The following is a 27584-nucleotide window of genomic DNA, read 5'->3' on the forward strand; positions in this document are numbered from 1 at the left end:
CAGTTCGGACAATAAAAAATGCAAAGCTTCGCTTTTCCTTAGCGTCACTGTTGGTAAATCTCCCTAATTATTTCAAGGTGCAGGTGACCGTGGGGAAATTATTGCCGTTTCGTTAATACACTTCCATAAAGGTCAAGAAGGCAACTTCAATTATGTAATTCTGGGCAAATGTAGGGTGGCTAGAAAGGCATGATGGGACTTCTGCACACTTTTTTTTTTATATCCATATGTAATTCGATAGTAGTGATGATCGAACGTGCTAGGATGATGTCTTATCCGAGTACTCTTGGGTGTTATCTGAGAATCTGGGCGTGCTTGTACACTACCGTTCAAAAGTTTAGGGTCACTTAGAAAGGTCCTTATTTTTGAAAGAAAAGCACAGTTTTTCCCAATGAAGCGAACAAAAAATGATTCAGAAATACACTCTATACATTGTTAATGTGGTACATGACCTAGCTGCAAACGTCTGGTTTGTAATGCAATATCTTCATATGTGTATAGAGGCCCACTTCCAACAACCATCACTCCAGTGTTCTTACGGTACTTTGTGTTTGCTGTGTAAGAAGGCTAATGGATGGTTAGAATACTCTTGTGCAAGTAGGTTAGAACAGCTGAAAACAGTTTGGCTGATTAGAGAACCTATAAACCTGACCTTCCTTTGAGCTAGTTGACAATCTGGAGCATTACATTTGTTGGTTCCATTAAACTCTCAAAATGGCCAGAAAAAAAGAACTTTCATGTGAAACTTGACAGTCTATTCTTGTTCTTAGAAATGAAGGCTATTCCATGCGAGAAATTGCCAAGAAACTGAAGATTTCCTACAGCCATGTTTCCGCCCTATGTCTGGCTGCAGTGATAAAGTCACTTACAGTACATTCACGTTACCTCTGCGGGGATGTAAAAAGATAAATGGGGATCAGCGGCAGGGAGGAGTTGCAGTGGCAGGGGACAGACTAGGTAACCAAGGTAATTAGGTAAAATTATTCCTAAAAGTATTATTCTCAACACACTTATCACAACTAAAGTAGGAATAAATTATTCCATTCTCGGATCATAGTGTCCGCTCACAGCGGAGACAAGAAAGCAAGGCTTGATTCTCATATGTTAGACATCACTAGCACCAAAAGACCCTACTGATTTATGGTCCACCATTTTACGGAAGGCATAAGTATGTAAGGCCCCTTTCAAACATCGTTTTTTTGCCATCAGTCGCAATCTGTCGAATTTTGAACAAAACGGATCCGGCGACTGATGCCGCCGGATCTGTTTTTCTCAGAGACTTGTATTAGCGACAGATGGCCTCACGTTTCATCTGTTTTTCGCCGAATCGGTCAAAAATTGTTTGTCCAGTGGCCGGAGACAACGGACAAAGTAACGTTTTTTGTGTCCGTCGAATAAACGGACAGCGACAGATCCGTCGCCGTCCGTCGTTTGCTAGAATGGAAGCCTATGGTGCCGGATGCGTCAAATGACGGAATCCGGGGTTTTTGTTTTTTGTTTTTTTTTTTAACTGAGCATGCTCCAATTTTTTTAGGATCCAATTAGCTGGATCAGCTGGTCGGATCCGGCGAAAAACAGATCCGTCGCATCAGTGTTTCACAATCTGTGACAGATCTGTTTTTTTTCAAAAGTCGACGGATTGCGACTGATGGCAAAAAACGGATGTGTGAAAGGGACCCGAGTCATGCATGATGGAATTTCCAATGAAGGCTACAATGCAAATACAAAAAAAAGCCTTAGAGAATGTATCAAATGGTAGAGGTCCCATTCCAAACTGGACCCACCCTGTTTAACAAGCTTATTCTCCTCTGTTCTGTTATCAGAAATCTTCAGCTGCAGTATTAAATAACTTTTATTAAAGAGACAGGAATGTATATTTGGCTGGTTTTCTGCCACTGGTGTTCTAGAAATGAAGACCCTCACCCAAATTGCAAAATTCAGACATACGCACGGATATTAGTATCAGGAGGGGAAAAAAAAGCAATCACATAGTAGAAGGGTCCCTTGAAATATTCCACATATTTGATATCAGCTAGGAGGTTAAAATGGTCCTGGAAGATAAATAACTCATGACGGTTGAAATAAAAATACTTTTCAGTGTGAGATTCTACAGTTACTGAAAAAATTAGGAAAAAACTAAGTTATTTTACATATAAATTCATCAACTCTTATGTACAAGACAAGTCATTGCCATATTTACAAGATGCCCATGAACACAAGAAAAGTCATGTTCATGGTGCTATAGAATTTTTACACTTTTTAATTAATTAACAATTAAATGAACTAAAAAAGAAAAAATGGACTCTGTGACCTTCAAGTTGCGTCAGGAAGATAAAAGATGTGCCATATTGATGGGTGGGTGGTGACTCGCTTCCTCTTCATGATCAAACGTATAGCTCTTATATTACACGGAAGAACGTTTGTATATTAGGCGGATGCCATGGTCCATCATCCACCTCGGTAGATGGAGGTTAGTCGCTGCAGTTCTTTACAATTATCCATGGATATTGACTCTGCTTTCAGTTTTAGTCTATTGTCCCGGTAGACCTTTGCTGCATGTATTAAATCCGCTTCTAAAGCAAGAACACAAAAATCATAAAAGGAATAACCAGGTAAGGAACATTACATTTTAACATCTCAAATGTAAGACACAAATATTACAAAGAATTGGTCACCAGTTTTCTGCTACTTCATCTGAAAGCAAAAATGATGTAGGGACAGAGACCCTGATTCCAGCAATGGATTACTTACTGGGCTGCTTGCTGCAGTTTTGATAAAATCACTTACCTGCCGCAGATTTACGAGCTCTCTGAATGCTCAGCTCTGTATAACCCCACCAATGTACAACACCACTCACTTACAGTTTTCGGTCAGTGGAGGGGTTACACAGAGCTCATGAATATGGAGGACTACATGACAGTGATAATCTCCTGCTGATAAAAGGGATTTAAAAAAAAATTACAGTAAGCAGCCCAATGAGTGACATATAGCTGGAATTAGGGTCTCTACATTATGCTGCGTTCAGATTATGTGGTAAAAATCTGGTGACAAATTCCCTTTAAAGGGATTGTCAAGGCACGTACTAGTGATGACCTACTGTATCCTCTGGATAGGTAATCAATATCAGATGGGTGCAAATTGTTTTGTAGGACCTGGTCCAGCAGTCATGTCAGTAATTTATAACCGCTGGAGAGGAGCCTTCCTACCTGCCACCATTTGCGGCTCTTCTTTTGATTTGCCAGCCTGGCGCAGACATGTGCATCATGCCGCAAAGATGATATCGCACCAGTCCAGCTAAACAAAAGAGGAGCTGGGGACGCCGTAAGATTAGAGGTTGCTCTCAAGGCTCCCGTCTGGCAGCCAAAGGTTACGGACGTGGACAGATTTACAGAATGGGTCCTATGAGCCACTTCACACTCTCCATTTGGGATTCCCACATCCAACACCCCCATTTATCACCTATGCGCTTGGTCAGCAGCCAAATGGAAACATTGCAAGGGTCTGCCGCTGCCGGAGACTATAGATCAGCCCCATTTGTAGTGAATAGGTGCTGATGTCCAGTTTGTGGCATCAAACAGAGCTGTGCTGTAGAGCCCGGTACAAGAGCTAATAACAGGTCACCAATGGGGGGTGCTAGATACCGGACCCTCATCAATCTGATATTAATGGGCTATTCAAAAGGCTAGATCACCAATGTTAGAAGCCCAGATAGCTCCTTTATGTATTCTCATTTAAGGCACATTCACAGCTTAATGCATGTGGTGTTATTTTATGTACTGTTTATTACCGTTTTATTTTGGTTGCTATACTGTGAGGACCTGGGTTAGCAGGGAACATGTGAACTCTATGTTATCTACGAATAGGTCACGATTAGTGATCTGTATACAAAAGATGTGCAGAGAAGGTGTACACAGCCGCAGAACCTAGATCAGTGAAAGCCAGACCCTGCTGATGGTACATGGCCCATGCCATGAGCCGGTTACTTTACACAGTGCTCGGGATGTGGTCCTGGCCTTTACAGTGTGCTAATAATGGGAGTCCCGATGGCGCTATTAGAATTCATCAGCATTTTCACCAAGAGGAGGGTGGTTTCAATAGTGAAAACTAATATAAAACAGTAAATGAACAATACGTACATCAGGAGGAGACTTGTATTGTTCATGATTATTGTGCCTGTTTTTATTATGTACTCCCCTTTTCACATGTAAATCGCCATTGAATAAATGGCACTATAATAATAAATAATATCTTCATCATTTGATGACTTATCATTTCAGGCACTATGGCTCTGTCAGGAGGTCCATTCGATTCCTGTGTTTATTAGCATTCAGACAGAACCCCTGACGTCACTGCAGAAATGCAGTATGAACAGGTCCTATCTAAACCAATCGGTAAGATAAGCCTTCGATGTGCAGATTCCCAAATGTGGGCAGAACAACACTACATGTTGTCAGATCCATCTCATGTAAAATCGGTTTTCAGGCTGGTTTCATAAAGTATTCTAATTTACTGAGATAATGACTTGTGTTTTCATTGGCTGTAAGTGATAATCATCAACATTAACAGAAAGAAACACTTGAAATAGATCACTCTGTAATGACTTCATATAATATATGAGATTCGCTTTTTGAATGGAAGAACTGAAATAAATTAACTTTTTGAGGACATTCTAATTTTGTGAGATGCACCTGTATATCTAAACCTTCAGGTAACTTTTCAGAACAAGCAGTCGTGTGTATACATGAGGAATTATGCCATTTCTGTTCATTATAGCCTGCATTTTCACCAGCTTTCCCCTCTGCTGACTACTGATAATAGATGGAGACAACATAGTACACAGACAGGGATTTCGGCATTTCTTAATGTAGCAGATGTTCAGCATCAGCACGGAGTATTATACAGTACTACTGAGCAGTGCAGCTGTGAATCCAGCTCTGGGATAAGCTAGAACACCTGCTAGCAGCAGCACCACAATCCATTTTACTGTTTGAATCTCCAATGCCACTTTCTCTGTTCCTTTCTCCTGTTACCTCTCTTTTCCATAGAATTTAATAGAAACTAGAACCCAATACTTCAGCCAATTGGTATGCGGTCTGGTCTTGAGCAAGAAAAATTCTGCAGTTGTTCAGAATGATGATGAGCTCAGAAGGCAGTGGGACAGGAAGAAGTGGCTCATAAGTGTAGAAAGAAGATGATTTCTTATAATTGCTTACACTATACATATATGCAAAGTTTGTTCAAATGACAGTGACCATTTAAATCCAGGACACAGATATATTTGTGTGTTAGTACAGATAGTGGCTGGTAACATTCCCATAGCTCTGTAACAGCATCCTAGAGAGATGTCTGTGGTGAATAGGTGTTGGGTGGGTCACCTAGAAATATGTCCCCTTCCATGTTTTACACAGCACGCTAGAACGCTGACAGGCACTTACTCTGCTGTCTTTCCCGCCAGCAGTTATTCCGGACATTGGCCACATAATCCTCTTCGATGTTCTTCTCCAACTTCTTTAGTAACATCCCACTGTATTCGGACTGAAAGTCCTTGCTGACATAATAAGCTACATGAAGATTTTCGGTCACACGCTTCATGGTTTGACCGCTGTAATGAGAGAGGCACACACTTAACACCGTCACTTCAGTGTTTATCTCTTCAAGACCAAAACTCTTATTTTAAAAAGTACAGAAAATTCAAAAACATATGCCGCCCAAGAAAAATTAGTAAGCACCCCAAAATAATAGAATTTCCACACAAAACAGGCAGCCAGAGAGACCTTTACTGAATGAATGCAGGTTGGGAATATATATATATATATATATATATATATATATATATATATATATATATATATATATATATATATATATATATATATATATATATATATATATATAATATTTTTATTTTATTTTTTTCAGTTTTTTTATTGTATTTTTTTTGTCTTTGGACAGAGAAATGGATCCCATAAAGAGAAGCAAAGATCCATAGATAAAAATGCCTTATTGTCATCTGACATTGTATATCTGTATGGAAACTAAAGCTCCCAAAATAACATCGTAGGATTGTGCGTATATTACAGGGAACCTGATACCAGTAACTTCTGCAGGCAATTACAATACTGTTGGGCGCTAAACTATACGTTTTGCTGTATAGCACAGCCTGCAGCCATAAACATGGTAGAAAGGGAGTATTCCAGAGTAAGCCTTATTAGCAGAGCTTACATGTGGATTAGTTAACCACTAATATCAAACCTGTAGCTGGTGAACATTGGAATCTTATCACCATCGTTTCATATCCTTTTACCCTCCCCTTCTTTCTTTTAACATCTCCTTCTTGGCTGCCGTTTTCCTTCTTTTTTGGAGGCTTTTGCCCTGTCTTTTTAAATTATTTTAGTCTCTGGAATTGTGTTTATAATTGAGCCAAAAAAAAAATTATTTATTTTATTTTGAATAGCTTCTGGTCAACTGGGGCTGCCCTCCCATATGACTTAATTGACTTTTTTTTCTTTAGGGAGTTGTAAGGGTTAAAAGTTAAACAGCGATTTCTCATTTTTTCAACAACTTTTATAAAACCATTTTTTGTAGGGACCACATCATATTTGAAGTCACTTTGAGAGGCTTATAGGATTTAAAATACCCAAAAGTGACACCATTCTAAAAACTACACCCCCCGAGGTACTCAAAACCACATTCAAGAAGTTTATTAACCCTTCAGGTGCTTCACAGGAATTAACGGAATGTGGAAGGAAAAAAATAACATTTAACTTTTTTTTCCACATAATGATCTTTTAGCAACATTTTTTTTATCTTCACAAGTGTAAAAGGAGAAAATGGACCACTAAAGTTGTTGAACAATTTATCCTGAATACACTGATACCCCATATGTGGGGGAAAACCACTGTTTGGGCACACGGCAGGGCTCGGAAGGGAAGGAGCGCCATTTGACTTTTACAAACCAAAATTGGCTGGAATTGAGATCGGACACCATGTCCCGTTTGGAGAGCCCCTGATGTGCCTAAACAGTGGAAAACCGCCACAAGTGACCCCATTTTGGAAACTAGACCCTTCAAGGAACTTATCTAGCTATGTGGTGAGCACATTGAACCCCCAGGTGCTTCACAAAAGTTTAGAACGTAGAGGCGTGAAAATAAAAATTTACATTCTTTCCCCAAAAATGATCTTTTAACAACAATTTTTTTATCTTCACAAGTGTAAAAGGAGAAAATGGACCACTAAAGTTGTTGACCAATTTATCCTGAATACACTGATACCCCATATGTGGGGGGAAACTACTGTTTGGGCACACGGCAGGGCTCGGAAGGGAAGGAGCGCCTTTTGACTTTTACAAACCAAAATTGGCTGGAATTGAGATCGGACACCATGTCCCGTTTGGAGAGCCCCTGATGTGCCTAAACAGTGGAAAACCGCCACAAGTGACCCCATTTTGGAAACTAGACCCTTCAAGGAACTTATCTAGCTATGTGATGAGCACCGTGAACCTCCAAGTGCCTCACCAAAAATTATAACGATGAGTCGTAAAAAAAAAATAGAACACATTTTTTCCACAAAAATGATCTTTAGCAATGTTTTTTTTGTTTTCCCAAGGGTTATAGGACAAAATAGAAAGAAAAAAATGTTGTGCAATTTTTCACGAGTACGCTGATACCCCATATGTGGGGAAAAACCACTGTTTGTGCGCATGGCAGAGCTCGGAAGGGAAGGAGCACCATTTGGAATGCAGACTTAGATGGATTGGTCTGCAGGCGTCACGTTGCATTTGCAGAGCCCCTGATGTACCTAAACAGTGGAAATCCTCCACAAGTGACCCCATTTTGAAAACTGGACCTCCCAAGGAATTTATTTAGATATGTGGTGAGCACCGTAAACCTCCAAGTGCCTCACTCCACAAGTGACCCCATTTTGAAAACTGGACCTCCCAAGGAATTTATTTAGATATGTGGTGAGCACCGTAAACCTCCAAGTGCCTCACTCCACAAGTGACCCCATGTTGGAAACTACACAGTGTGTTGTGTCAACAGGGTATAAACTAATTTTTATTAATTTGTGGACGTGTGGTATGCTTTGAAGCAATCCTTAATGCAAAGGCCAGGTTTCTCAGGGCAGGTTTCACAATGGTAAATTGTGTCCTTTCGGATTCCCCTCTTGGAACATACTCTGCACCGTTTTTGTGATCGTCCTGTCCTCGCTGTTTGGGGAACCTGTCCTGGGAAATGTTGACCTTGGACAATACGGGCACTATCAGATTCAGAAGTACTGGGACCCTCACCTCCCTGAGTGCCAAACATTAGGGCCTTGATGACTACCTCCTGAAACTGAAGGAAGGTCCCCGTATTGCCTGCAGATCGGGACAGCACAAAAGCATTGTACAGTGCCATCTGTACAATGTGCACGGCCAATTTTTTGTACCATACGTAAGCTTTTCGCATGGCACTGTATGGTTGGAGGACCTGATCCGAGAGATCCACACCCCCCATGTACCGATTGTAATCCAGGATACAATCTGGCTTTGGGACTTGTGTTGTGGTCCCACGAACAGTGACAAGGGTGCTGTTGTCACGGTGTATGGTGGTCAGGATAAGGACATCCCTTTTGTCCTTATACTTAACCACCAGCATTATGTCGCTGCATTTGGCTCTGCTTTCCCCTTTTCTCAGCGTTTGCCCAATTAGCGGCTTAGGGAGGCCTCGCTGATTTTTTCGCACGGTGCCACATGCAGCTGTACCTCTGGCAGAGAGGGCCTTGAAGAGTGGGATGCTGGTGTAAAAGTTGTCAATATAAAGGTGATAACCCTTATCCAGCAGTGGGTGCAGCAATTCCCACACAATTTTCCCACTCACCCCCAGGATGGGGGGGCATTCAGGGGGGTTAATCTGGGTGTCCTTACCCTCGTAGACCCTAAATCTGTGGGTGTACCCTGAGGTACTCTCGCACAGTTTGTACAGCTTTATTCCGTACCTGGACCTCTTACTGGGCAGGTACTGTCGGAATTTTAGCCTCCCTTTGAAATGAACGAAAGATTCATCAATAGCGATGTCCCTCTGGGGTGTGTACGCCTCAGCAAATTTTCTGCTGAAGTGGTCAACCACTGGACGAATTTTATATAGACGATCAAAGTTTGGATCGTCTCGGGGAGGACACTGCGCATTATCACTGAAATGCAAAAATTTTTGGATCGCTTCAAATCGTGTCCTTTTCATGGCCATGCGGAATACCGGTGTACTGTAGAGTATGTCAGTACTCCAGTATTGCCGAAGCTTTGGCTTTTTGATTAGGCCCATATGCAGCACAATTCCCCAAAATGTCATCATCTCTGCTGCATTTACGGGGGTCCATCTGGCATAAGATGACGTGGGATTTTGGGTAAAAAATTGTTGGGCATACAGGTTCGTCTGGGCCACCATAATATTTATTATTTCATCACTGAAAAAGAATTTGAAGAAGTCAATTTCAGTGAGGCCAGTCGTGTCAAACTGGATTCCTGAGCTGCTGCTGAAATCCGGAATGACGGGCTGAAAATTTTCCGGGGGTGCAATCCATACGGGATCGATTGCTGCAGGAGTTGCCTGGGTCCTACGGCGCCTTATTAGGGGTCTTTCCTCACAGGAGGAGAAGGAGGAGGAGGAGGAGGAATAGAGGAATGTGGGATCTTCCTCACTGGCTGAATCCGTGTCGGACGCAAGGATGGCGTAAGCCTCCTCTGGTGAATAGCGCCTTGTTGACGAATGGGCCATTTTTTTTTCCCCAAACCCTGGGTATGTGTGTGTAAGTGGTGCTTTTACACGTGTAATGTGTGGGGCTTGTGTATAGGGTACTCTTTATTAAAACCAATCAGAGAGAAAAAACAAGTAGTGAGAAAAAATGTAGAAGAAACAAGAAAAAAAGATGAAAAGAAAAATCAATGTAAAAAAATAAGTTTGTATAAAAAAAAAAGTATAAATTTACCCTACGCAACTAAATATTTTTTTTTACAAAAGAAAAGCGAACGCCACTAACAGTGTGACGTACGCTCCCCTAATGCACTAGAGATTATCCGGCGATAGCAGATTTTTTTTATGCACAAGACGCTACCTCCCTACCTATAAAACTCAGTACGATTTTTTTTTTTCTAAAAGATGATCGGTCGTCACTAACGCTGTGACGCTGGCTACACTAACACGCCACCACTAAACTACTCTGTACAATTTTTTTTTTCTCTAAAAAAAAAAAAAAAAGACCGGTCGTCACGAACGCTGTGACACCAGCTAATCTACGTCTAAAGGCCCCTTCACATTAAGCGACGCTGCAGCGATACCGACAACAATCCGGATCGCTGCAGCGTCGCTGTTTGGTCGCTGGAGAGCTGTCACCAGCGACCAACGATGCCGGTAACCAGGGTAAACATCGGGTAACTAAGCGCAGGGCCGCGCTTAGTAACCCGATGTTTACCCTGGTTACCATGCTAAAAGTAAAAAAAAAACTAACACTAGATACTTACCTACCGCTGTCTGTCCTCCAGCGCTGCGCTCTGCTTCTCTGCTCTCCTCCTGTACTGGCTGTGAGCCGGAAACGTCACCGCTCTGCTTTCCGGCTCACAGCCAGTACAGGAGCAGTGCAGAGCACAGCGCTGGAGGACAGACGGCTGTAGGTAAGTATCTAGTGTTTGTTTTTTTTTACTTTTAGCATGGTAACCAGGGTAAACATCGGGTTACTAAGCGCGGCCCTGCGCTTAGTTACCCGATGTTTACCCTGGTTACCAGTGAAGACATCGCTGGATCGGTGTCACACACGCCGATCCAGCGATGTCAGCAGGAGTCCAGCGACGAAATAAAGTTCTGGACTTTCTTCAGCGACCAACGATCTCCCAGTAGGGGCCTGATCGTTGGTCGCTGTCACACATAACGATTTCATTAACGATATCGTTGCTACGTCACAAATAGCAACGATATCGTTAACAATATCGTTATGTGTGAAGGTACCTTTAGACTACACTGTACTAACTACTATTATATTTTTGTAAAAGAAAAAAAAAAAAAAATTGGACGTTGCTTAGACTGCGAAGTCCGTTACACTAACTAGCTAAAAAATAAAAGTCCTGTGGCGCAGTCTCTGATCAGCAGCGATACTGATCAAAGAGCTGCGGACACAGGAAAAGCACGAATGCTCTGCGCGGGACGCCGCGCACAGGAAAAAAAGCGCAAAAAAGTGCGCAAAAAATTGAATTGGAGGGGGGTACTTGAACAGGGATGGAGGGACGTCACCAAACACTGACGCCGGCTACGCTACCTTGTTACGTCTAAAACTACACTGTACTAACTACAATTTTTTTTCTAAAAAAAAAAAAAAAAAACGGACGTCGCTTAGACTGCAATGTCCGCTACACTAACTAACTAAAAAAAAAGTCCTGTGGCGCAGTCTCTGATCAGCAGCGATACTGATCAGAGCGCTGCGGACACAGCAAGAGCACGAATGCTCTGCGCGGGACGCCGCGCACAGGAAAAAAAGCGCAAAAAAGTGCGCAAAAAATTTCAATTGGAGGGTGGGGGAGGGAGGGGGTACTGGAACAGGGATGGGGGGATGGGAAAGGGGTGGGGGAGGTGCTGCTGCTGCTGTGATCACAGGAGTCACACAGCAGGCAGATGGCAGCAGAGAGCACACAGCACGGAGCACAAGATGGAGCAGGAGATCAGCACAGGAGGCAGGAGATCGCAGGGAGGATCGCACTGGCCACCAATGGATTCTCTATCTCAGGTGACACAGAGGGGCTCAGACCACCGCTCTGCACGCCAAATCTGAGAGAAAGATGGCGTGCAGGGCGGTGATCGGTATTTTAAATTAACCCCTTTGGCGCTGATTGGCTAGAAGCTATTGTTCAGCCAATCAGTGCCATAGGGGTTAATCAGGTGAGGTGACGTGTGAATCACCCCACCTACTGTGACGGCTGTGATTGGTGCGACGTCACACAGCACCAATCACAGCCTGTCACATGCTTTTTTTTTTTTTGCAACTTTATTGTCACATCGCTGTGATTGGCTGGTCAGAATTGACCAGCCAATCACAGCGATCGCTGATGCGGGGGGGCGGTGCAGGCACCCGGGGCTGCATGCAGGGATTGTCTGCTGTCAGGAACAGCAGACACCGGAACCCGTTCACCGCGCGATGCCGCGCGGTGACCGGAAAATGGCGGCGCCGTACTAGTACTGCGGCTGGCACTAATGCAGTGCCGGCAGCGCAGTACTAGTACGGCGCATGGCGCAAAGGGGTTAAGGCTGTGTGCACACGTAGCAGATTTTTCGCTGTTTTTTGCTATAAAAACGCTATAAAACCGCGAAAAAAAACACTCACATTAAGCATCCTATTTAATAGAATGCAATCCGCATTTTTTGTGCACATGCTGAATTTTTTTCCTGAGCGGATTCGCATTCCAGAAAAAAACGCAGCATGTTCGTTAAATTTGCGGAATTGCGGGGATTCCGCACACCTAGGAATGCATTGATCTGCTTACTTCCCGCATGGGGCTACGCCCACCGGGAAGTAAGCAGATCATGTGCGGTTGGGTACCCAGGGTGGAGGAGAGGAGACTCCCTCCACGGACTGGGCACCATATAATTGGTAAAAAAAAAAAAAAAAAAAAGAATTAAAATAAAAAATCGCGATATACTCACCTCTGATGGCCCCCGGACTCTTCCTGCCTCTCAGCGCTGCACGCGGCCGCTTCCGTTCCTGTAGATGGTGTGTGAAGGACCTGCGATGACGTCGCGGATGACGTCGCGGTCACGTGACCGCAACGTCATCGAAGGTCCTGCACACACCATCTACAGGAACGGAAGCCGCTGAGGCGATCGGCTGTTTGCGGTAGGTGAGTATAACCATTTTTTTATTTTTTTTAATTATTTTTCTATCTTTTACTATTGATGCGGCATAGGCTGCATCAATAGTAAAAAGTTGGTCACACTTGTCAAACCTGTCAATCAGTTTTCCAAGCGATGCTACAGATCGCTTGGAAAGCGCTAGCATTCTGCAAGCTAATTATGCTTGCAAAACACTAGTTTTCTGCGGGAATATGCATGCCAATTCCGCATGCGATATACCCGCGGCAGGAGGCGCAGAATTGCCGCGGAAATTTCCGCGGCAATTCTGCAACGTGTGCACTTAGCCTAAATGATAGTCAGCTTCCTGAGCACGTATCTGAAATATCTGATCATCATTTTTAACAAATTATTTCATTAAAAAAATGTGCACAGAATAGGCAGAAAAGATAAAAATTGGAATATTTTAATCCCCGTTATAGACTGTTACTACACAAGCCGCTGTAGGGGAAACCTGTGCAAAGCCGTCATCAAAGCAAAAGGTGGCTACTTTGAAGAACCTAGAATATAAGACAATTTCAGTTGTTTCACACTTTTTTGTTAAGCATATAATTCCACATGTGTTAATTCATAGTAAAATCTTTAAATGAGAAGGTGTGTCCAAACTTTGGTCTGTACTGTAGGTGTATGATCATGGATTTGGATCATTGGCCGATAGTGGTTAATGAATAATATAGATCGTTCTGTTTATGAGAAGGCAGGTTATATAGCTTTTGAATCCTATGTGATAATTCATAGTTTTGATGCCTTCAGTGTGAATGTACAATTTTCATAGTCATGAAAATACAGAAAAATCTTTAAATGAGAAGGCGAATCCAAACTTCTGGTCTGTACTGTATATCATCTGACAAAACCCACTTTGATCATTATTTCCTCATACAACCCTCAAATCAAGGAGGTATAATACCGTTTTACGCTATTCCAGAAAGCATATTTTGTTGCCTCCATATTAACAAGTCTTTATGACAATATACAGATGTAACCACAAGAATAGATAAATTAATGCAACCTATCAAAACCCTTATGATGGATAATGTGGATTAACCCCTTCATGACCCAGCCTATTTTGACCTTAATGACCTGGCCGTTTTTTGCAATTCTGACCAGTGTCCATTTATGAGGTAATAACTCAGGAACGCTTCAACGGATCCTAGCGGTTCTGAGAATGTTTTTTCGTGACATATTGGGCTTCATGTTAGTGGTAAATTTAGGTCGATAATTTTTGCGTTTATTTGTGAAAAAAAAAATGGAAATTTGGCGAAAAGTTAGAAAATTTAGCAATTTTCAAATTTTTAATTTTTATTCTGTTAAACGAGAGAGTTATGTGACACAAAATAGTTAATAAATAACCTTACCTACATATCTACTTTACATTAGCACAATTTTGGAAACAACATTTTTTTTGCTAGGAAGTTATAAGGGTTAAAATTTGACCAGCGATTTCTCATTTTACCCTTCGCCATGACAGCACCCACTGGAGAGATAGGGATCCGCCCCAAGGAACAGGAAACCTACAGAGACATAAAAGGGGGCGGTCCCCCTCTCCTCCTCAGTTTAGGTTTCCTGTTCCCAGGGGACAGGATCGCTGGATTCTCCAAGGAAAATCTACAACCATACCTGGGCCTCAAGCATCCGCCTGTGCGGTCTCTGCGGGAACGGCAGGGGATGCGGTCCTGAAGCAGCGTCGGGGGAGACTCCGTTAGACGGCTCCCCCCTCGTCTGGCCGGCATGTGGGATGGCTGGGTCCATAGGGGCTGGCCGAATCCCGGTGCGACGCTGCGGGAGTGCGGCCGAAGGAGGCGCCAGACGCGGACCGGCTTATAGGAGGTCCGCGATTTGTGGCTCTGCAGCAGCGGCAGCCGGCACACCGCTCCCAGCTGCAGCCGGAATAATAGCGGCCGCACATGCGCGGAGCGGTGGAAGATTCCCCTGGCTAACCCGGAGGTAATGGTATACTTCCGGGTCACTCACACAGCGGTGAGGGGAAGCGCGGTTCGCGCAGGCGCAGTACACCGCTGTGTGGGGCTGAATGAAAAAAAAAAAAAAAAATCCGGATCTTGGCTTATAAAAAGGGGATGGTTGCAAACGCACAGGCGATGCAACATGTCGTCCCCAGGCAAGACGGTGGACCCAGCAGGGGAGCCACCCAGCAGGAGGTCCTCGGATGCCTGCTGCAGAAGCGAAGCCTCAGGTTCCAGATCCAGGAAGGCGCTTCAGCAACCTGACCCGGTACCGTACAGCATCACTGGGTGAGTGTTAAAACCCCTCTGCCTATAAAGCTGACACTCTTTCCCTCAAATCTTTTTCACCCAGGCCAAAAAGAGACAAAAATCTAAGCACAAACAGTGTGCATTATGTGACGAGCCTCTCCCAGATGCCCACCCCAAAAAACTCTGCAACCAGTGTATCACCGAAACAATGCAGAGTCCATCTATGTCAGTTACGGATATACGGGCCATAATTAGGGAAGAGTTGCAGGCCATTACACAAGCCAGTGCACCCCCTAAAAAATCCAGTAAAGACAAGGCTGTATCCAGCTCTGAGTCCGATGAGGAAGGTGTCATCCACTCAGATTCCTCACATTCATCATCCTCTTCCTCCACACAATCTGACATCGGAGGTCGAGCTTGTTTCCCCCTTGATGGGGTTGACAACCTGGTAAAATCCATCAGGAATACGATAGGTTGTGAGGATACAAAAGACGACCAAACTGCACAAGACATCATGTTTGCAGGGTTGGCAGAAAGGAAGAGAAGAGCCTTCCCAGTAATTCCTGCCGTTAAGGCACTAATAAGGAGGGAATGGGAAAAACAGGACCAGAGGGGTTTTCTCCCATCAGCCTTCAAAAGGAAGTACCCCTTTAGTGACAAGGAATTAAATATATGGACCAAAATTCCTAAAGTGGACGCAGCTGTGGCCTCCACTTCTAAACAGTCAGCCTTACCAGTCGAGGATGCAGGCCTACTTTCTGATCCTCTAGATCGAAAAGCAGAGTCGTCACTGAAAAGGTCATGGGAAGCTTCCACGGGCATATTTAAGCCAACGATTGCCAGCACGTGCACAGCTAGATCCATGCTTGTTTGGATCGACCAGTTAGATCAACAGATTGAGCAGGGGGTCTCCAGAAAAAAATTGCGGGATGCACTGCCATTAATTAGAGGAGCAGCAGCATTCATGGCCGATGCGTCAGCCGACTCTCTACGCCTCGCAGCAAGGTCAGCAGGCCTAGTGAATAATGCCAGACGTGCGTTGTGGATGAAGAGTTGGAAGGGGGATACACATTCGAAAGCTAAGATTTGTGGTATCCCGTGTGAGGGTGAGTTTCTGTTTGGAAAAGCTTTAGATGATATCCTCAAAAAAGCAAAGGAGAGGAAAAAAGCCTTCCCTGACCCCCCGATTCCTTTCTATAGGAAGACCTTTAGGAGAAGACCGTTCGGGAAAAGAACGCAAAATGAAAGACCATCACGGTGGGCCACAAAAGAGGGAAAACAGAGTGGCACTATGTTTAAAGGGCCCCCCTTCCGTAGAGACAACAAATATTAATGTACCAGTTACCCCAGTAGGGGGCAGGTTAAAAAAATTTTTTCCCCAATGGCGAAAGATTACGTCAAATTCCTGGGTTCTGAATATTATTAAAGAAGGAATGAAAATAGAATTCCTCCAAATTCCCCATAATTCTTTTGTTTTAACAGCCCTTTCCTCACCAGTTCAACAAAGGGCCCTTGAACTGGAAATCCAAAATCTCATAGTAAAAAATGTCTTAGTTAAAGTGCCGAAGGGACAAGAGGGTAGAGGGTTCTACTCTCCGTTATTTTTAATCCCTAAACCCGATGGTTCCTTTAGAACAATTATAAATCTTAAAAAACTCAATACGTTTATTAAAAATTATACGTTTAAAATGGAATCTATTAGATCTGCCATTAAACTCCTCTATCCAAATTGTAAAATGGGCGGCATTGATTTAAAAGATGCCTACTACCATCTCCCTATTCACAGCAGATATCAAAAATACTTAAGAGTGGCGGTAACTCTTGAGGGGGAGATTCATCATTTCCAATACACAGCCATGCCCTTTGGTCTCTCCACAGCTCCAAGGATTTTCACCAAAGTTATGTTAGAAGTGATGGCCTACCTCCGCCAAAAAGACACCTTAATCATCCCCTATTTGGATGATTTTTTGGTAGTTGGAAATTCGTCCGTTCAGTGTGCTGAGCGGTTAGCTGACACTGTCTCATCCCTAAAAAACTGGGCTGAATCATCAACTATGAAAAGTCCAGACTCATCCCACTTTCTCTCCAGACATTCCTAGGTTTCCTTTTAGACTCCACAAAACAAAAGTGTCTACTCCCACAAGTAAAGGTATCACTAATAGAGGAGAAAGTAGCGGCGGCCATTCAAAAACCCCAGATGTCCTTGAGGGCAGGAATGTCCTTATTAGGATCCCTTTCCTCCTGTACTCCAGCTGTTCAGTGGGCACAACTTCATACCCGAACATTGCAACATCAGATACTTCGGGAACAGAGGCAATTTTTAGGGCACCTTGAATCAAAAATAACATTATCAGGGAAAGTGTTATCTTCTTTGTCATGGTGGTTGGATAGCAAAAACTTAACGGAAGGTGTCCCTTGGGTGATAACACCATCCCACACGGTAACCACTGATGCTAGTCCCCACGGGTGGGGTGCACACATGGGGGATAAATTCTGCCAGGGAATATGGAATAAGAAGGAGATTTTAGATTCATCAAATTTGAAAGAATTGAAGGCAGTAAACTATGCACTGCGTCAATTTCTCCCACAGTTACGAGGAAACCACGTCAGAGTCTGTTCAGACAACACTACGACAGTGGCGTATTTAAACAAACAAGGCGGCACACGATCAGACGCTCTAATGTCTTCCGCAAAGAATATCTTAACCCTGGCCGAAAATCATCTATTGTCCCTCTCTGCGGTCCACATCAAAGGAGAGAACAATCAACAAGCGGACTTTCTAAGTCGACACACTCTACATCAAGGAGAGTGGTGTCTAAATCCTCACATATTCCACAAAGTGACATTATTATGGGGCAGGCCCCAGATAGACCTGTTTGCTACGGAACAGAACAGACAAGTCCAGAAATTTGCATCTCGGTTCCGTGCAGACCACCCGGACATTCTAGATGCTCTTCAAACACCCTGGCAATTCAAGCTGGCATATGCCTTCCCTCCGATAATTCTGCTTCCACAAGTAATACGGAAGATCAGGGAAGAACAAGCCAGGATAATATTGATTGCACCATTCTGGCCCAAAAGACCATGGTTCTCGTGTCTGCAGTCAATGTCAGTGACAGATCCATGGGTCCTTCCCTCAATCCCAGACCTTCTCTCTCAGGGACCTTTCTTCCACCCTCAGGTGGACAGCCTCCACTTGACGGCCTGGAATTTGAAAGGCAGATACTAAATTCCAGGGGGTTCTCAAAAGGCCTCATTGATACACTCCTGCTTAGCAGGAAACCATCTACAACTAAAATTTATACCAAGATATGGAAAAAGTTTCTTCAGTTCCATACAGGCTCAAACCCCTCTGAAGTTCCAATAAAATCTATCCTAGAGTTTCTACAGAAAGGGAAAGAATTAGGTCTGTCAGTTAACACACTAAAAGTTCAGGTGTCCGCTCTGGGAGCCCTCTATGGCCATAATATTGCGGGTAATAAATGGGTATCCCGATTTATCACGGCTTGTGAGCGAGCTACTCCGGTCCACATACCTAGAATAGCTCCTTGGGACCTAAACCTAGTTCTAGACTCTCTAACGGAACCTCCATTTGAGCCTATAGACACAATATCCCTGAAACACTTATCACTAAAGACAGCCTTCTTAGTAGCCTTAACATCGGCTAGAAGAGTCAGCGACATTCAGGCCTTGTCGATAGATCAACCTTACCTTCTCACATTTCATGACAGACTAGTTTTAAAACCAGACCCCTTATACCTTCCTAAGGTAGCAGGGAAATTCCACAGGTCACAAGAAATACACCTTCCTACTTTCTTTAAAGACCCCTCTACTCCTGAAGAACAAAAATTTCACACTTTAGATGTCAGGAGAATAGTCTTACAATATATTGAAAAAACTAGTAGTTGGAGGCAGAGTAGGGCTCTGTTCATTTCCTTTCAGGGAAGAAGGAAAGGGTATGGAGTCACGAAAGCAACATTGTCCAGGTGGATAAGAGATGCTATCCGGTTGGCCTACTCCATCAAGAATATAGAACCTCCGGAGGGCATTAAAGCACATTCCACTAGAGCCATGGCTTCCTCCTGGGCCGAAAAAGGGAACGTTCCAATTGAGGACATATGTAAGGCCGCAACCTGGTTGGCTCCTTCCACTTTCTATAATCACTACAGGCTTAATCTTTCATCAGACTCTGACCTACACTTTGGCAGGACTATCCTCAGCACGGTGGTCCCCCCCTAGGTGTTGGTCTCTGGATATCTCTCCAGTGGGTGCTGTCATGGCGAAGGGTAAATAGCCGTATTACTTACGGTAATGCTCTTTTAATGAGTCCATGACAGCACCCAGTCACATCCCTCCCTAAATAGATAAAAGCCAATGTAATTACTTCTATGAAGTTTATAACCTGATGATAGGTTGCAATATATGACTAACACTGGCGGTCCTCCGGGTACTCTGAAATTAAACTGAGGAGGAGAGGGGGACCGCCCCCTTTTATGTCTCTGTAGGTTTCCTGTTCCTTGGGGCGGATCCCTATCTCTCCAGTGGGTGCTGTCATGGACTCATTAAAAGAGCATTACCGTAAGTAATACGGCTATTTTACAACGAAATTTACAAAACCATTTTTTTTTTTTTAGGTACGACCTCACATTTGAAGTCAGTTTGAGGGGTCTATATGGCTGAAAATACCCAAAAGTGACACCATTCTAAAAACTGCACCCCTCAAGGTGCTCAAAACCACATTCAAAAAGTTTATTAACCCTTCAGGTGCTTCACAGCAGCAGAAGTAACATGGAAGGAAAAAATGAACATTTAACTTTTTAGTCACAAAAATGATCTTTTAGCGACAATTTTTTTATTTTCCCAAGGGTAAAAACAGAAACTGGCCCCCAAAATTAATTGTACAATTTGTCCTAAGTATGCCGATACCCCATATGTGAGGGGAACCACTGTTTGGGCGCACGACAGGGCTCGGAAGGGAAGGAGCGCCATTTGACTTTTTCAATGAAAAATTGGCTCCATGTCGCGTTTAGAGAGCCTCTGTGTGCCTAAACATTGAAACCCCCCACAAGTGACACCATTTTGGAAAGTAGACCCCCTAAGGAATTTATCAAGATGCATAGTGAGCACTTTGAACCCCCAGGTGCTTCACAAATTGATCCGTAAAAATGAAAAAGTACTTTTTTTTTTTTTTCACAAAAATTTCTTTTAGCCTCAAATTTTTCATTTTCACATGGGCAACAGGATAAAATGGATCCTAAAACGTGTTGGGCAATTTCTCCTGAGTACAGTGATACCTCACATGTGGGGGTAAACCACTTTTTGGGCACACGACAGGGCTTGGAAGGGAAGGAGCGCCATTTGACTTTTTTGAATGAAAAATTTGCTCCTATCGTTAGCGGACACCATGTCGCGTTTGGAGAGCCCCTGTGTGCCTAAACATGGGAGCTCCCCCACATGTGTCCCCATTTTGGAAACTAGACCTCCCATGGAACTAATCTAGATGTGCGGTGACCACTTTAAACCCCCAAATGCTTCACAGAAGTTTAGAACGCAGAGCCGTGAAAATAAAAAAATAATTTTTCTTTCATCAAAAATTATTTTTTAGCCTGCAATTTTTTGTTTTCACAAGAGTAACAGGAGAAATTGGACCTCAATATTTGTTGCCCAGTTTGTCCTGTGTACGCCGATACCCCATATGTGGGGGTAAACCACTGATTGGGCCCACGTCGGGGCTCAGAAGGGAAGTAATGACGTTTTGAAATGCAGACTTTGATGGAACGGTCTGCGGGCATCACGTTGCATTTGCAGAGCCCCTGATGTGCCTAAACAGGAGAACCCCCCACAAGTGACCCCATTTTGGAAGCTAGACCCCCCAAGGAACTTATCTAGATGTGTGGTGAGCACTTTGAACCCCCAAGTGCTTCACAGAAGTTTATAACGCAGAGCCGTGAAAATAAAAAATAATTTTTCTTTCCTCAAAAATTATGTTTTAGCAAGCAATTTTTTTATTTTCACAAGGGTAACAGGAGAAATTGGACCCCAATAGTTGTTGCCCAGTTTGTCCTGAGTATGCTGGTACCCCATATGTGGGAGTAAACCACTGTTTGGGCGCACGTCAGGGCTCAGAAAGGAGGGAGCACCATTTGACTTTTTGAACGCAAGATTGGCTGGAATCAATGGTGGCGCCATGTTGCGTTTGGAGACCCCTGATGTGCCTGAATAGTGTAAACCCCTCAATTCTAACTCCAACACTAACCCCAACACACCCCTAACCCTAATCTCAACTCTAGCCATAACCCTAATCACAACCCTAACCCCAACACACCCCTAACCACAACCCTAACCCCAACACACCTGTAACCCTAATCCTAATCCCAACCCGAACCACAACTTTAACTCCAACACACCCCTAACCCTAACCACAAGCCTAATCTTAACCCTATTTGCAACCCTAGCCCCAATTCCAACCCTAAGGCTATGTGTCCACGTTGCGGATTCGTGTGAGATTTTTCCGCACCATTTTTGAAAAATCCGCAGGTAAAAGGCACTGCGTTTTACCTGCGGATTTACCGCAGATTTCCAGTGTTTTTTGTGTGGATTTCACCTGCGGATTCCTATTGAGGAACAGGTGTAAAACGCTGTGGAATCCGCACAAAGAATTGACATGCTGCAGAAAATACAACGCAGCGTTTCCACGCGGTATTTTCCGCACCATGGGCACAGCGGATTTGGTTTTCCATAGGTTTACATGGTACTGTAAACCTAATGGAACACCGCTACGAATCCGCAGCGGCCAATCCGCAGCCAAATCCGCACTGTGTGCACATATTCTAATTCTAACCCTAACCCTAATTCTAACCCTAACCAAGGGTGGGAAAAAAAATATTTTCTTTATTTTATTATTGTCCCTACCTATGGGGGTGATAAAGGAGGAGGGGGGGGGGAATTAGGTTTTATCACAGTGATCAAAATGTACCAGGAATGAATCTGCCGGCCGGCCGATTCGGCGAGCGCACTGCGCTTGCGCCCGCCATTTTGGAAGATGGCGGCGCCCATGGAGAAGACGGACGGACACCGGGAGGCTCGGTAAGTATGAGGGGGAGATCGGAGCACAGGGGTGGGATCAGAGCACTGGGGAGCGGACAGGACGACGGAGGGGAGTGGAGCACAGGACGGAGGACTGGGGAGGAGATCGGTGGCGGTGGGGGGGCAGATCAGGTTTTCCAGCCATGGCCGATGGTAATGCAGCATCGGCCATGGCTGGATTGTAATATTTCACCGGTTTTCATAGGTGAAATATTACAAATCGCTCTGATTGGCTGTTGAAAGTTAAACTGCCAATCAGAGCAATCATAGCCACGGGGGGTTTGAAGCCCCGTCCCTGCAGATCACGTGAAATTGGAGTTAACCCTTTCACCCGATCTGCAGGGACGCGATCCCTCCATGACGCCACATAGGCGTCACAGGTCGGATTGGCACCGACTTTCATGACGCCTACGTGGCGTCACAGGTCGGGAAGGGGTTAATATGCCAATAATCAGGTTACATTTATTTTACGCCAATAACAGATACAATTTACATTCATTTGATATTTATCTTTAGTATATATGACCCTCATATTACCTGCTTTGGCACAAGTATAAATCTTTATAACTATATGCTTATCATTCCTAATATAGATCTTTTTCATGACCGGAACCTACCATGTACAATTTATGAAACCTCATAATCAATGGGTTTGTTAAAATCAGAGACAACACAGCCACCACTAATACCGTCATATCATATCAATTCAAATGAGGGCCTTCAGTCCTGAACAAAGGCCGAAAAGTAAAACCCTCATTGAGTCCATAGGGGCTACACGATCTCAACCTATGAATCCATCTACATTCCTCTTGATGGAGCATCTGATCCAAATTTCCCTTACAGGGGGGGGGACCTAATGTCAAGTGTCTAATTCCCCATATTTTCAAATTAAGGGGGTTATTACTATGTGTGTATCTCATATGTATCGATAGGGGTATATCAGTCTTTGTATTAATTGAACTGATATGTTTTGAGACTCCTCCTCAATTCTTGTCTTGTTTTCCCTACATATAATTTCGGGCATGGACACATTACTATATACACATCCCTCTTGGTCTTACAATTTATATTGTCCTTTATGTAGAATTTTTTTTATTATCCACACACTTACAAAAACTAGAAGACCTACAGGGATGAGACCCCTCCTTCCAATTCCTAGTTCCAATATCGACCTCATCTCTTTGTGGGGTGAAATGGCTGTGTGTTAGAATACCGCTAAGGTTTTTCCCCTACGATGCACAATAGAAGGATGCTCACCAGTAATATTCCTTAAATCCGGAGCAGCTCTTATAAGGGGCCAGTATTTACGCAAGATGTTATTTATTCCAGTAGCCTTTTCATCATATGTACCCATGAACCTCACAATTGACTTCTCTATCCTCCCGGGGGACACATCCAATAGACTATCTCTTGGTGTAATATTTGCCCTATTAAAGGCACGATGTAGGACCCTTTTCGGGTATCCTCTTGAAGAAAACCTTTGGGAGAGATTTTTACTTTCTTCACTAAATAGGTGATCATTAGAACAATTAAGCCTTGAACTTAGGTATTGTCCAACCGGTATACCGGCTTTCAAAGACGGGGGTTGCCAGCTTTCCCAATTTTCCTTAATATATGTGAGCCTTCATGACACATATCATGGGTAGGTGACCACCATCAGATTCTGGAGGCTTTTTTTTAATCAGATATGAAATAGGCTGACTGCACCGAGCAAGACGAAATGCTATATGTATGAGCAACCACCGCTATAGCCAAGCCAATGTTAATCTAAGGCCCCAGTATACTTTGGATTAAAGTCAACTAAATTTACAAATTCATAGAATTGAACTCGCACTTCCAACAACAATAGCAGCCTATGCGCTCTGAGTGATCTAGTATAGATCTCTGGGTGTGCATCATTTACTTTACTGTGCCTATGTAAACAGGCATACAAACAACCGGCGGTCAAATCATGCCACCAATTGGCCGGAGTAAACAGACCCCTACTCTATTCTCCCCAAAGAAAATAGAAACATTGAGCCGAGCAGACTGGGATAACAAAGTTAAAGTACTTTCACTTGGCATTGTAAATTCATGTACATCAAAAAGAACAGTGTCACAGTTTCTTGGAATAACATGTTACTTACGATCTGGGATATAGACTGTATGGAGGATTGGAGACCAATAACTGGCTAAGCAAGGACACAAGTATTAGTACAATTATAGGCAGCAGTTGTATGAGCATGGAGAAACCACCCTAAAGGGGAAAAACAAAAGACCCCTATTAATATAGATGGTGAAGCAAGGAAGACTAATATGAGGGAAAATACTTACATCTCCCCTCTCATCTTCTCTTTCGTGACCGCTGTGATGCTGATGTTGGTGGTGGTTACATGTTGTCCGTCCATTAGAAAATGTCCGAACATTTCCTGAATAGAATAAGATCCATGTGTTTATTTTCTACATTTTACTTACGGGAATTAAATGCCTTGTCAGCATGGCATCAGTGACAGTCTCTAATCGCCACAACCTCACCTTACAATGCACACCAACAGTGTGCTCTGTTGTCGGCTTGTCATTCCTAATCCGAGCCAGTGAGGGAGCGCACCATCACTGTGCATGGAGGAGAATACTGCACAGTAACAAGGAAACTCGTACTGAGCATACATCGGAATTGACAACAGATGCATGCTAGGAAGAGCAGGGACTAGCCCAGACCCTGAAATGGACATCACTGATGAACCTTCATTACAGGGTGGTGACAGAGGACATGACTGCGACTGCAGCTTGTCCCCTGATGACATCACATTTGAGTATCGCAGCATGCATTGGGGATTCTCAAATGAAGCATCATTAAAATTGAAAAAAACAAAGTAGTTAGATTAGAGAGGTAATGGGACAGACATTTTAAATTGCACAACATTATAAAAACAATTATTAAAATACCGTATTTTTCAAACCATAAGAGGTACTTTAATAGCACGCACAGTGTCAGCCACCAGCTTTCTGCTGCTACCGGAGGTCACATGTGCTGCTACTTAAAAGAATTAAATATTCACCTCTCTCCAGGCCCAGAGAGGTGAATATTCATTTCTCTTAAGTAGCAGCACACGTGACCGCCGGCAGCAATAGAAAGCTGGTGGCGGACACTGTGCGTGCTACAGTGAAGAGCAATGAATACTCACTGCTCTCTGCGCACATAGTCCCAGCATGCAGAGCGGTGAGTATTCCAGCAGCTGTGCTGATGAGATGGGGGCCCTGCATAGCAGGACAAGATGGGGGCCCTGCATAGCAGGACAAGATGGGGGCCCTGCATAGCAGGACGAGATGGGGGCCCTGCATAACAGGACAAGATAAGGGCCCTGCATACTAGTATAGGGATGAGGGGGGACCATTCCTACCAGGATAGGGATGAGGGGGGACCATTCCTACCAGGATAGGGATGAGGGGGGACCATTCCTACCAGGATAGGGATGAGGGGGGACCATTCCTACCAGGATAGGGATGAGGGGGGACCATTCCTACCAGGATAGGGATGAGGGGGGACCATTCCTACCAGGATAGGGATGAGGGGGGACCATTCCTACCAGGATAGGGATGAGGGGGGACCATTCCTACCAGGATAGGGATGAGGGGGGACCATTCCTACCAGGATAGGGATGAGGGGGGACCATTCCTACCAGGATAGGGATGAGGGGGGACCATTCCTACCAGGATAGGGATGAGGGGGGACCATTCCTACCAGGATAGGGATGAGGGGGGACCATTCCTACCAGGATAGGGATGAGGGGGGACCATTCCTACCAGGATAGGGATGAGGGGGGACCATTCCTACCAGGATAGGGATGAGGGGGGACCATTCCTACCAGGATAGGGATGAGGGGGGACCATTCCTACCAGGATAGGGATGAGGGGGGACCATTCCTACCAGGATAGGGATGAGGGGGGACCATTCCTACCAGGATAGGGATGAGGGGGGACCATTCCTACCAGGATAGGGATGAGGGGGACCATTCCTACCAGGATAGGGATGAGGGGGACCATTCCTACCAGGATAGGGATGAGGGGGACCATTCCTACCAGGATAGGGATGAGGGGGACCATTCCTACCAGGATAGGGATGAGGGGGCCATGCACACCAGGATAGGGATGAGGGGGCCATGCACACCAGGATAGGGATGAGGGGGCCATGCACACCAGGATAGGGATGAGGGGGCCATGCACACCAGGATAGGGATGAGGAGGCCATGCATACAGGGATGAAGGGGCCATGTGTATCAGGATGGGGATGAGGGGGACCGTATATACCAGGATAGGGGATATTAAGTACAGAATTGACCACAATTTTTGCTTCATTTTTTTTTTTCCTAATTTCCTCCTCTAAAACCTAGGTGCGTCTTATGGTCCAGTGTGTCTTATAGTCCGAAAAATATGGTAAATAGAGAGACATTTAGGATGAAAATCAATATTTATTTCGGACCACCCCTTTATGTCAAACATACCTGATGGGAAGCCTCCCCCAAAGAACATGTTAAACAGATCTTCTGGAGTTATATCGGCTTCGAATCCTCGGTGGTAGTCAAACCCACCATTTCTGTGGTTGCTGTGTACATGCTCCTCACTTCCAGTTAGGTCATATTGCTTGCGTTTCTCTGGATTGCCTAGTACTGCATATGCATTTCCAATCTCTGAGAAAAAGAGAGCACTAAGTAATTGGAATAATCCACTACAAAGTCACACGTTACTGTGGAGCCCGTAAGAGGCAGTCCGGTGCGCAAATCAAAGCAGAAATCGGTGCAATAAGCAGCACTTGCATAGAGGCTACACATTTACAATTACAGCACATAGTATGGCATCTATATTCCTCTGCTACATGGTAACTAGACAAATACGGTACAGAGTAGTTTTACGTAAAATACTGATGCACACACTGAATAAGGGTGGCTGCATGTTACTATTTCTGCCATTCCTCATCCCGATATGGCAAGTGGCGGATCTCCTGTAAGAACAAAGATTTCAGGCATGTTGAAGTTGAACATGCACAATCCTTTTTCACACTTAAATCGGCCCTTGAGGAGTTTGGACTGTTCCAATACACATTAAGGCTGTGTTTCCACGGTCAGGAAACGCTGCGTGTTTGATGCTGCATAGAGCCGCAGTGTCAAACATGCAATGTCCAGATGTTACAGCATAGTGGAGGGGATTTCATGAAATCCTGTCTCCACTATGCGTTAAAACAAGCATGCGGCAGACCTGCGTAAACGGACATGCGGCGCGTCTTTTCAGAATGCATCATGTCTGTTTACAATGCGGCGACGCTCTCTAAATTTCCCATAGACAATCATTAGATGCGGTAAAACCGTATCTAATGATTAGTCACATGTGTAGTAACTGCGTTAATCGAGCTTACTACGCATGTCGGCTAATTAACATATGTTGAGTT

The 27584-nt window shown here is 44.1% G+C and overlaps 1 protein-coding gene across 1 annotated transcript in view; it reads right to left on the bottom strand.

Moving 5' to 3' along the window:
- Positions 1-1511: 1511 nt before the first annotated feature.
- Positions 1512-27584, bottom strand: part of DNAJB14 (DnaJ heat shock protein family (Hsp40) member B14) — a 79663-nt gene continuing 53590 nt past the window's right edge. Inside the window, exons 4-8 of the mRNA XM_069743628.1 lie at positions 26644-26829; positions 24476-24570; positions 24289-24398; positions 5436-5602; positions 1512-2573 (exon numbers count right to left, since the gene is read on the bottom strand). Coding sequence (XP_069599729.1) covers positions 2449-2573; positions 5436-5602; positions 24289-24398; positions 24476-24570; positions 26644-26829 — 683 coding nt within the window. The 3' untranslated portion in view covers positions 1512-2448. The remainder of the gene's footprint in view (positions 2574-5435; positions 5603-24288; positions 24399-24475; positions 24571-26643; positions 26830-27584) is intronic.

Source organism: Ranitomeya imitator, chromosome 1 (assembly GCF_032444005.1).
Source record: "Ranitomeya imitator isolate aRanImi1 chromosome 1, aRanImi1.pri, whole genome shotgun sequence".
Taxonomy (NCBI): Eukaryota; Metazoa; Chordata; class Amphibia; order Anura; family Dendrobatidae; genus Ranitomeya; species Ranitomeya imitator.